Raw genomic sequence first — 12,155 nt, forward strand, 5'->3', positions numbered from 1 at the left:
CTGATCACTTCTGCAGCACATGTACTAAAACTGGGATGATAGAGATTAGCATGGCCCCTGCACAAGGATGACATGCAAATTCGTGAAGCATTCCAGAAAACCAAAACATACCTATATATAGCCGTGTTCTTATTATTTAACAAATGTAATTACTTAAACAATTATTTTTATATGTGTTTGTGTCATGGTATTAGGGACAAACTAAAAAATCTAATATGAAAAATCTTTAGAGATGAGATTAGGTTTGAGAATTGAAAGAAGTTCAGGTTATCTTGGGTTTTTTGAGGCCATTAGTTATGGAAAGATTTCCTATACTTTTCACTTCAACACCAAAATCTTCAGAGCTAAGCTTTTGTTTACTCACAAATTGTTCAGCAAGATAGGATGATACAGGAATCAAATGAGACTCACACGCTCCTTTGTTGTTTAAGAGAATTCTGTATTTTGTCAGTGATACAGGCTCAGTGTGTTATCTCTTGGGAAAAATACGGCTATTTTCTGTTATAAACTTTATTTCTGTATATAAAGTCCAGATTTTATTAGCTATTTTGGTTTCCCAAAATAACTATTAGGATACTCCTCATTTTAGGCTTTAAATAACTGTGTGATAAAATAGCATATGTAGGTATAAAGCTGAAACACAAAGTACATACACATTTCCACATTGCTAACACACAGGAGAAAAGTGTTGTGTTTCTTTTGTGACAGCCTAGAAGGTTCCCAAAACTACATACCAGGGCAACCTAGTAAATTAACATAAGTGCCACAGCTTATTTTAAAATTTTTAGGGGAATATATCTGTTGGACATTACACAAACTACTAGTTTGAGGTAGTTTACATTTCCAGTATTAGGTAGCACTCTATTTCTTTCATGACTGTGTATCTTTGCAAAACTGGGTTTTCAGCAGTTGTGATAAAAAGTACTGTGCAAAAGCATACTGGAACAGGAAATGATAGTAGCAATGTCAATCCAAGCTGATTCCAAGGTTCGAGAAGCTGTGCAGTGTCCACAGTTACTAGTGATTATGATGTAAATTCTAAGTTGTTTGGACCAGACTGTTTAATAAATGGAAGTATGATGATGCATTTCTTTTGTCCTAGATGCCCTGAAAAGAAAAATTACTGAAACACTAAAGGGCACCATGAGCTGAGGAAGTATTAAGAACATCTATGGTGTAGGCAAGATATACACTAAGACAAAAGTCATTACATCATTCATTTTCTACCTAAGAAATTTTCTAGTCTTATAAGAAGGAGAAAAAAATATATAAAAACATACATACAAAGTTTGGATTTTTATTGAAATTTTGTGTTAGGTATCAAACAAAATCTGCTTTCTTCAGATAAAAATATTCTCTCAGATGTCTCCAGATAACTGCTAAGTCTAAATTGGTCCTTCAATGTCTTATTTTACGTTTATTGTTGTCACAAAATGTTCATATACACTTAGGATGTCCCCAAAAGAATTTTTATCGTGTAAAGGACCGTACATGACGACCTCTACCACTGCCTCCACTAACAAACTTTCCTCTTGAGCCTCCACTGCCGCTATTTGCACTTGCCCAGGAAGGTCCAAGTCCCCCACGACCTCTTGAGGCACGGTCACGAGGACTTGGGCGGTAGCCTATAAAAGAAAAAAAATACAGTATTTAGTTGCAACATCCTTTCCTTTCCCATTATATGAATAATCCTCTATAACACTGAGCTCAAACGAAGACAGAAGTTACTCTTTCCTCCTTTACAATCCATGTACAGGTCCTGTCAATGTGTTAAAGACTAGTGAATTGTCTTTTTTCAATAGCTAAGTTGTTTCATTTGAGAGAGTAACATCTCAAATAAAGCTGTTAAGAGTTACTATATGCTTACATACAGAAGATAATACTGTAATCAAAAACAAAATACACCCTAGGAAGGTAACTCTTGTTATTAAAATACTCTGGTCAACAACATACCTTAAGGATGGGTACCTTAAGGATTTTATTACTGAAATATAAAAAAGGGCACATCAGCATGAAACTGCTTAGATTATACACAAAACTTGGAATGTGCAATTTTTATTATTTCTGTAGAAAATCTACATCAGGCACTAATTCAGATATAAAATTAAATTCACTTTAGAATTACACATCTACATTCTAAAATATTCTCTCCTAGAATCAGAGTACATGACACTCAACCATTTGAAAATAAGGATTCACCTTCCTCTCTCAGCAATATCAATTAGAAGAATGAGTACCTGTAGAACTAAGTGGTCGTAATGGTGGAAGAGGGCCCCTGTTAAAATTGCTCTGGCCTCCACGACTTTCATTGTAATTTCCTCGAGGAGTATTCTGAGCACTCCAACTGGAGCCTCTTGTTCCTTCACGACGACTGTAGTTTCCTAAAGCCAACACAATCAAATTTTTTTTCACATCTTCAGTTAGATTAAGGAAGGTCTGACAAGTTTTCCATAATCTTCAAAAATAACGCAAGATAAACTGAAAGTTTTGTAAATGAAATATACTGTACAGTGGCAGTATCATTCATGGTTAGGAGCAGAAGCTCTGGAGCAACACTGTCAGGTTTCATATAGTGATTTTATCCCTCTTACTTATGGGTCCTGGTCAGCTGACAGTCTTCTCTCCTATACAGTGGGTGTACCAACAGAAGCTACCTCATGGAGTTGATGCGAGAATACCGTATGTCAAGTGCTTATAACAGTTCCTAGCATAGTTATGTGTTTACTATTAATGTAAACTCCTATTCTCTTTTACTCCCATCCTCCTCACTCAGCACCAGGAAAATACTACTGAAGTATAATTTCTATGAATAAACTCAGTTTCTAAAATTTTGAAACAATTTAAAACAGATTAAATATAACATTAGGAATCAAGCAGATAAGAGAATCAATGGTGAACATAAAGAACAATCTTAAGGAAATGGTTGCTAAGTATGACTGGGAAAATAATGTCTGAATATTATTCAGAAAGGATAACAAAAGTTAACTTAAAAAATTTTTTCTATTCAATTAAGTACTCTGCAAATAGTATCACTGGCCTAGAGGTAGCTTAATTGTAGTAACAGAAAAATACTTTATCTGAATCACTACCATCTAAATAACTTCTATTCAATATTTAATATTCCAATATTCTTTTTTTTTCCTTTTAATTTAATTTATTGGGGATGACGCTGGTTGACAAAATTATACCCAGCAACTTTCAACCTTTTTTCATCTCATGGCATAGATAAACTAATTACTAAAATTCCGCAACACACCAAAAAATATACTACTACATTTTTTCCAACAAAAAAATAAATATAATTTTGATTCATTCACACCAGATGGCTACTGTTGTGTTGTCATCTTTTTGACAGTCTAAGGGAAAAGAGGGCAGCGCCCCTGACTAAATAGTCAGGTAATGCATGTTTGTTATTTTTAAAGATTTTTAAAATTTATTTTTAGAGAGGGGAAGGGAGGGAAAAAGAGAGAAAGAAAACATCAGTGTGGTTACCGCTCGTGCGCCCCCCTACTGGTGGTGTGCGTGCGTGCGTGCGTGTGTGTGTGCCTGGCCCACAACCAAAGCATGTGCCCTAGACTGGGAATTGAACCAGTGACCCTTTGGTTCCCAGCCCAGTGCTCAATCCACTGAGCCACACCAGCCAAGGCAGGTATTGCATGCTTTAAAAATTCTTCTGGCACACTGGTTGAAAATTGCTGTTCTAACCCACTAGAAAACATACATAAGCAATTACCTTTTGAGGCTGGAGGTGTGAAAAATCTATTTTGACTGTGAAAAGCACCCCGTCCTCCTCGATTGCCTGAAAATCCACCACGAGAAGAAATCTTCTGTGATACTTTGAGTGGCCGTTTGGGTGGGGGTATTCCATCTTGAGGGACCACTTCTTTACTTTCAGCTGCAACAAAGTCATCCACATGCATAGATGGTGGTCTGCTTGTGTTCTGTTTCCTCTGACGAAAAATATCATGGGGCCGTATACCCTGTCCAAATCCTCCCCTGCCCCTTCCTCTTGGTGGTGGCACAACATGAGCTCGTTTGGCAGGTTCAATGTATTCAGATTTTCCACTATTAAAACAAAAATACAACATGAAAAAGTTTTCTTTTTTTCGTATTTCCAATGAAAATGTATATCAATCTTTGCAATACCGAGAACTACATTTCAATTATTTCTTATTCCAATTTTGGCAAATTTTACCAGTTTGTTAACAGGCAAACCTTGCTTTAATGTGCTTTACTTTACTGAACTTGACAGGTAGTACATTTTTTTTACACATTGAAAGATTGTACACCAGCAAAAAGATTAAGACTCACTGAAGGCTCAGATGGTAATTAGCATCATTTAGCAATCAAGTATTTTTTAATTAACGTATGTACATTGGTCTATAGACATGACATTGCATAGTTAATGGACTGTAGTATAGTATAAACATAACTTACATGCACAAAGAAACCAAAAATTTCATGTAAATCACTTCATTATGATACTTTATTGCAGTAGTCTGGAACTGAACCAAGGTATACCTGTACTTTCCACTGAAATACAATAAAACTAGCTAACAATGGTACTCACATTTTACTACTATGACTAACAATTATTTAATATAATTCAGTTTACTCTTGTTCAAACCTTCCAAACTCTCATAAAGCAATAATAAACAAATGTACTAGGTATATCTTGGCCAAACAATATCCATGATTCCAGTATTATGTCAACTTCCTTTATCCTTTAATGGTCATGTGTCTACCTTAAAATACATTAAAATAAATAGCTTACATGACCACAATCAAGATCTTCAGCAGAATAAATTTTACCTTGAAGTTATAAAGGTTTCATGCTTGTGCTTCCCAAGTTTGAATCCTTTAGTGGTCTTGGTTCTCCCTGGAGATGATGGTTCTGACAAAAACGAGCGCTCTAATTCTGAGTGCAAGTCAAAGTCACTACAGCATTTTTCAGAGAGCTCGATTAAGTCGACTTTTACCTGCCATCATAAAAATTAAATGAAATGAAAAATGCACCTTAAATATAACGATTAATGTAACATTTGACAACAGAAATTATTATTTCCTATAAATTACAGGCCTGCCTGTTTCCCTCATCTTTTCAAAAAGCAACATCACTGGTAGTTAAAAAAAAATCTTAGGGATTCAGTTGTGGGGTTTTGGGGGAGATGGGGGGGCTGGCATTCTCTTCAAATAAGTGTTATTAAACTAAGAGATGTCTGCTGCCTGACAAGAATCACAGGATTTCTCTATATAAATTAACAGTGTGGTATCTCCAGACTTTTCCAAAAGAATATGAAAATAACATACTCTGTAAGCCTTGTATAGTCAACATATATGTCACAAAAGGATCTTTTTTGTGCCACAGATTTCAAAGCTATATGTATTTAATAAGGTTGCAACCTAAGTTCTACTTGCAGAAAAATGAAAATTAAATTTACTTAGGTTTTATTCAAGTTTATCAAACCTGAAAGACCTAGAATTTCCCTAAGCCATGTAAGATCACAATCACCATCACAACACAGTTGTGATTCAAAGTAAAGTTATAAAAAGAACAATTTGTAACACAAATGCTTTAGACCCTTGATGCCAAATATGGTAGCCACTAACCACATGTGCCTATTTAATTTCAATTCAAATGACTTAAAGTTAAATCAAAATAAAATGCAGTTCCTTAATCATATTAGCAACATTTCATTGCTTACCAGTCACACGAGGCTAGTAGCTACTATACTGCACAGGACATAGAATATTTCTGTCACTGCATAGTTCCACTGGACAGCACAGTTCTAAAGAATCAATGACCAATTTACAAAGAAAAAAGAAATAAATTCTTTAATGAAATCTAAATTGAACTGTGTGTGATCTTCTAAAGAAGGAAAAACAACCTTCAAATGAACTAAATACACTTTAAATGTGAATAACTTTTTTAGTTTCACTGCACATGATACATATAACCTTTTTTTAGATCCAGAAATATGAAACATATTTATTTCTTTGATCAAGAAAAAAACAATACATGGTACCAAAAGATGTGGCTGAAATCATCCTCCCTAATACATCTATCTCTAAGAAGCATGAAACAAACTACATTAAATTTTCAGTCTCTGTGCAAATATCCTCTTCCATTACTCAATATTGTGTTTAAGGATGTCAATTCCCATTAGTACCAAGTTATTCCAACAAACACATTCTTTGTATGTCCCCAATTAAGAGCAGATACCACAACACCATTCCCCTCTTTAAACACAAATACAGAAATAACTGTAATTTTGTGTACTTAAGAAAAAATGTGATTTTCCCCTAAAATGTCTCATTCTCATATATACAGATCACTAACCAGAAAGAAGCAAAACAAGTAGCATAAAAACTGAATCCTGGACATCATGAAGTGGGTGACTCACATAAAAATTATGCAGTACTGATCCCCAAATGGACTTGTAACAGCTATATAATATGTAACCTTATTTTGCTAACAATACACAAAGAAACAAAAAAGTGACTTTTTCTAAATATTTAGCAATAAAATTATACCAAATCCAGATCTGTATCAATCTCTTCAGCCTGAAATGGAGTAAACCACATAGATTTCAACTGATCATCCATGACATCAGCTAGTACATATGCAGTCCTGGAACAGAAAAAGTATTTGGTAAAAAGCAGAATTCCAAAACTGAATTTTTAGCTAACATTTTAAGTAAAATCTGTGGAAGGTACAATAAAAAATGATACCCTGTAAAAATATTAGTAAAACTGGCACCTAAGTACCTTCTTCAAAGAGCTATTTAAGAATTAAGTATCCTTGCTCTGGCAAGGTGGCTCAGTTGGTTGGAGCATCATCCCATACACAGAAAGGTGGTGGGTTCAATTCCTGGTGAGGGCACATGCCTGGGTTTCTGGTGGGTTCCATCCCCAGTCAGAGCAAGTACGAGAGGCAACCAATCAATGTTTCTCACGCACAATGATGTTTCTCTCCCTCTCCCACTTCTTTTCTTTCTAAAAATCAATAAACATATGTTCAGGTGAGGATTTAAAAAAATTAAGTATCCTTAAAAACCAATCACTTGGAAACTAATCCTGTTGTGACAATTTTTGACTTTTCAGTAAAGGTCAAAATCTTTTTTTTTTTTTTAAAGATTTTATCTACTTTTAGAGAGAGGAAGGGAGGGAGAAAGAGAGAGAGAAACACCAATATGTGGTTGCCTCTTGTGTGCCCCCCACTGGGGGCCTGGCCTGCAACCCAGGCATGTGCCCTGACTGGGAATCAAACCAGCTACCCTCTGGTTCGCAGGCTGGCTCTCAATCCACTGAGCCATACCAGCCAGTGCTAAATAAATAAAATCTTTAAAAAAAAAAAAAACAACAAAAAAAGGTGAGCTGGCTCTGTCTAGAACCCAGCCAATAAATACACAGTATCTACTCAGCCAGAAAACACTATTTTTGTTTTTGTTTTTTTTTTTACCTATTATTAAACAGATTTTGGAGAGATTCTGGAGCTGAAAGCACTGGTTCTACATCCTGGTCACCGAGAGGTAAAGGATCACCTGATGACTCCAGCATCTGCTTAAGTACAACTACATTGTCCAACAACGAATCCAGATTGTCATCATCTTTTGAATGTTCCTAAGTACATACAAAAACAGAGTTAGAAGACGCAGCTAAAACTAGAACATTTATGCCCCAAATCTATTAACTCTTTAGTAGAAAAGTTTGTATTATTTCATTACTTAGAAATTTAGAGCACCATCAGGGAATTATCAATTTAACATATTAAAATAAAACAAACACCAAAAACACCTGTCATTCATTTTATTTCTAAAGAATGGTGGCACAGAACACCTGCATTCAAACAATAAATCATTCAAAAAGTATTGCCTTCATTTACTCCTTAAAATTCATAGAGTATGAAGGATTTTACTCCAAATTATTAATTCAAAGAGTTACTTCAAATGGTATAAATACCCAACTAAGAGTTCAGTTTTTAAAAAGTCACTAAAAAAAACTTATGCTAGTCAAATGGAAGAAAATATGTCTTGGGAGAATGTACTATTTTTATTTTTATTTTTTACCAAAACAAGTTTCTCTAGTTCAAGGAACAAATTTTCTGGACTTTCTTCTTTGCTTTGTAGAAGCTGTTTTAACTCTGCAGCATTAATACTCATCGTCCGTGATGGATGAGCTCCCTCTACTTCCATGAGACCACTATCATCTCCACAACATCCCTGTAAATGTCACAATCAAATTAAATTTGAGAACAATGAAATTTGCAAAGATGCTCCCAAACTCATTCAGATATTTAAGCCATTTGCTGCAATCTTCCCCTCAATGTTTGGGTTTACATCAGTATAAATGGCTAGTTTCAAGAAGGATTTAGTCAGCTCAAAGCTGAAGTAAGTTTTCTTTGAGTAAAACAAGATGAATAGGTAAATACATGCACTCAATTTATTGGCACCAAGATTTCTCAACAAAAATATCCTATGGCAGCTATACTGATACATGCAGGACACACAACATACTGACTGACTGGCAAGTTAATAAAATGCCTGTTATAATAAAAAGCTGATGGAATTTATTTTTCCAAAGAAAATGGAATTTATTCTTCTGGAGATAAGGCAAACAACTAAAGAAACAGTAACTATCATATTTAAACTTATATTCTGCCATACAGAAAAGTAGGTATTTTTGTATGCAGAGTTTGCTTTCAAAAGTATGCCCCAATATAAAAGGAATTTTGAATTGATAATAATTCAATACAAGGAAAGTTATCCAGCAAAGCAAATCTTGGATCATGACAATAATTCCATCCATATTGTCACATATGAAAGGATACTTAAGTAGCTTTAAATCTTTAGAACACAGCTCTGTTTTAAATGGTTTAAAATTAATATGGTTTCTTAGGAAACTACCCCCACCAATCCAAAAGCAGGACTTAGCATTTTTTAAAGAGGCATTAACAATTAAAATTTTGTTTGGGGGGAAAAATTTGTGTTTAGAGTGCCCATCATTTGTCCTGTAAATGGACAAATTTCAATGAAAATTAAATGAAACCTATTTTTGAATGTCAACTGTAATTCAAAACTAAAAAAATTAATAAAAAGAAAACAGTTGCCCTGGCTCAGTGGATTGAGTGCCATCCTGTGAGCCAGGTGGTCACTGATTTGATTCCCAGTCAGGGCACATGCCTGGGTTGTGGGCCAGGTCCCGAGTTAGGGGCATATAGTTGGGTGCCACAAATTGATGTTTCTCTCCCTTCCCTCTCTCTAAAAATAAGTAGATGAAATCTTAAAAAAAAATTGTTTTTAACAGATTCCCACTCAAACTGATACTCTGCCTAAAGCACACTGTTGCTTCCTTTCAGAAAACACTAGGCTGAGGAAGAAAGAGGGCCTACAGTTTTAATAAGAAATTCAATAAACCGTTATGTCTACAAGGGTTTTATTTGCTGTCTTTGGAGGTGGGGAGTTCATGGTAGGTTGATGTTTGTCTAGTTTATATTGTATTAAAAATATATATATATTTAAAGGTAAATGAGTTAAAAATATGCAGAGGACATCTGGACAAAACTGGGTTAGACTGCAATAAAGCAAGTTTCTATTTATCCAGGACCTTTTAGAGCTTGAAATACACTAATGTGCACAGGTTCCATCAGGTGAGACATTTCCGAACTTATTAATGTCTTCTGGAATTTTGTCTACAATATATAGCATAATTCTGGAAAAGACTAATGAGAGAAACTCTTAATAAGATTTTAGAGTTAAGTAATCTTTAATTCATATCTAAGATGAATCCAAAATAGTCTAACATAATAAACTTTACATTACATTCACCCAAAATCACAGCAGCCAAAATACAATCAGTAAATGTTCATTTAAATCACAGTTAAGTAAATACTTGATTAACGGACTGATAAAAAACTTGACTATTCTGATTCTCCCTAGCAAGGTAACTCAATGTAAAAAATACACTGTAGATAGTATCTTTCTCTATTTAAGTTGCAAAATCAGAGAGTAGTATTCATAAATTAATGTCTAATAAGTTAGAATTCATAAAGTCTGCACTTAAACATCTATCTTTTTTAATAAATTAAAAATCTGATTTTATAGTGAGGGTAGGGCACAGATAAAAACATGATTCTAAGTTCCAAGTTCTAAAAACCATTATTCTTAAGATATTTTTGAACCCAATGATTTAACTTATGACAAAAAGTCTATAACTTTAAGAAATATAAATACATGTAATACACATGTATATATACTTACCATTGTGTCGGAGTTAAGAATTTGTCTCATAAATTCCAAAAATGAAGATGCAAGTTCACCTGTATCCTTACTAAAAGTGCTGACCACTCGTTTCAGTAAACTATGCAGTGCATTACTATTTTTCCTTAAAGAGCTGCAAGTAAGAAAAAAGAAAGGAAAAGTCTTAACATTTGAGCATATAAATCTGGTATGAGAAATGAACTATTTCAATTCAGATAGAATATTTAGTCAACCATTTTAAAAAATGTAAAAAGTATTTCGTATGTCTGTTTACACAAGTATAGTGGACATCTCCTTTTAAAGATAAGCTTTAAGCTCTTAAAAAAAAACAACTTGTCCTCTAAATAATAAAGGTATAAAACTCAGCTGTCTCAGAAGCCTGACCAAAAAACCTAACATATAATAACTACAAAGAACGACTATATGACACCATAATCTGACATAAGAAAATCAAAGGTATAGGGCAGAGGTCAACAAATTTTTTATGTAAAGAGTCTGATGGTAAATAATTTAGGTTTTGCAGGCTGTACACAATCAGTCTGTTTCTCCCTATACAATTTCTTCAGTCACAAGTATTCAACTGCTGGTGTAGCAAAAACAGCAGCCATAAACAACACATAAATGTTGGCTACATTCAACAAAACTTTACAAAAACTGGTGGCAGGCTGGATTTGGCCTGTGGCTCATAGTTTGCCAACCCCTGATAGAGATTTCAAGCACAACAATCCAGATGATACATATCTAAAATCATGACAATATACAGTCCTGCTAAAATTATCTGCTGAATTTACAGTTCTTAGTTGATCAAAAGAGAACTTCAAGGGTAAAGTACTCTAATAGTCAATTATGTCCCTTACTTGTAATATAATCAGCCAAAATAAAAATAAGTATATTAACACTAAACATGTAGTACTTGTATTGGGAAAATATGGTTAGATTCTAAAACAAAGCCATCATACAAGACTCTGATAAAGCAATACAAAGAGAAGGACTTCCTGCTCTTAAGAACTTTATAAAATAATGAAATGGACAATTCAAAACAAATAGAAATAAGATTAAACACAAAGATAATATGATTAATGAAAAAAGGATGGATTCAAAACTAGACTATACCAATTAATAGCCTCTACTTATAACCTTAAACAAATGAACCTAACTTCCATGGTCTAGCAAAAAAACATGGTCCATTACATACCTATTGGAATATCTTAAAAAAAAAAAAAAGCAAAACTAAATTCTGGTATTTTGTTGCTCAACTCATAAAGCAGCTCTCTATAAAAGTATTGGAAACACTGGAATATGGGGTCATGAACTTGCTCTATATAGAACTATGGTGATAAACATAGGGATCTATGCATTTGCCAAATCTATACATATGTTCAAAATCTACAAATATGTGCATAGAACTATATATCATAAAACATGAATGGGGTTACAAAGAAAGGGGGAAGGTTAGTCAATTTTCTGATATTGGATGAAATTAAAGTTATCAGTACAGACTGATTCAATCAATACACACACACACACACACACACAAATGCTATATACTACTGCTTATGCAATTTTCATTAAAGTGTAAAACTATCTCAAAAAATTTCTTTAGGTGGGACCTGTCTCAGGGCTGTTCTAAGGACTTTTTGTAAAAGTATACAGAGATTCACTTATACTAAAACAAACAAAACAAGCAAACAAATAAAAGCCAGATCATACTACAACTCTGCTCAAAACTTTTCAGTGGCCCTTATAACCTCTCAAGGCCCTTGATAATCTCCCTCCCTCTTTACCCTCTCATTACTTCTCTGAGTCTGTGCCTATCACTTTTCTCCTTGCTTATGTACTCGAAGAGCAGGCACCGTGACCTCACAGCTCTTTCTCAGACGTTAGGCATGCTATCTC

At 34.2% G+C, this 12,155-nt stretch overlaps 1 protein-coding gene and 1 non-coding gene across 3 annotated transcripts in view; one reads left to right on the forward strand and one right to left on the reverse strand.

Moving 5' to 3' along the window:
• On the forward strand, window positions 1-102 carry LOC114514942. The gene has a single exon (XR_003686159.1). It is a non-coding gene; the product is annotated as a U6 spliceosomal RNA (small nuclear RNA).
• Window positions 103-1,277: 1,175 nt separating this feature from the next.
• VIRMA (vir like m6A methyltransferase associated) overlaps window positions 1,278-12,155 on the reverse strand; it is a 60,070-nt gene continuing 49,192 nt past the window's right edge. The window contains exons 17-24 of one of the 2 annotated variants that reach the window (XM_028534037.2): window positions 10,260-10,392; window positions 8,070-8,222; window positions 7,463-7,623; window positions 6,535-6,631; window positions 4,813-4,979; window positions 3,734-4,065; window positions 2,238-2,381; window positions 1,278-1,625 (exon numbers count right to left, since the gene is read on the reverse strand). In XM_028534037.2, coding sequence (XP_028389838.1) covers window positions 1,471-1,625; window positions 2,238-2,381; window positions 3,734-4,065; window positions 4,813-4,979; window positions 6,535-6,631; window positions 7,463-7,623; window positions 8,070-8,222; window positions 10,260-10,392 — 1,342 coding nt within the window. In that variant the 3' untranslated portion in view covers window positions 1,278-1,470. The remainder of the gene's footprint in view (window positions 1,626-2,237; window positions 2,382-3,733; window positions 4,066-4,812; window positions 4,980-6,534; window positions 6,632-7,462; window positions 7,624-8,069; window positions 8,223-10,259; window positions 10,393-12,155) is intronic. The other variant, XM_028534038.2, reaches the window with a different exon arrangement.

This window comes from Phyllostomus discolor, chromosome 7 (assembly GCF_004126475.2).
Source record: "Phyllostomus discolor isolate MPI-MPIP mPhyDis1 chromosome 7, mPhyDis1.pri.v3, whole genome shotgun sequence".
Classification (NCBI taxonomy): domain Eukaryota; kingdom Metazoa; phylum Chordata; class Mammalia; order Chiroptera; family Phyllostomidae; genus Phyllostomus; species Phyllostomus discolor.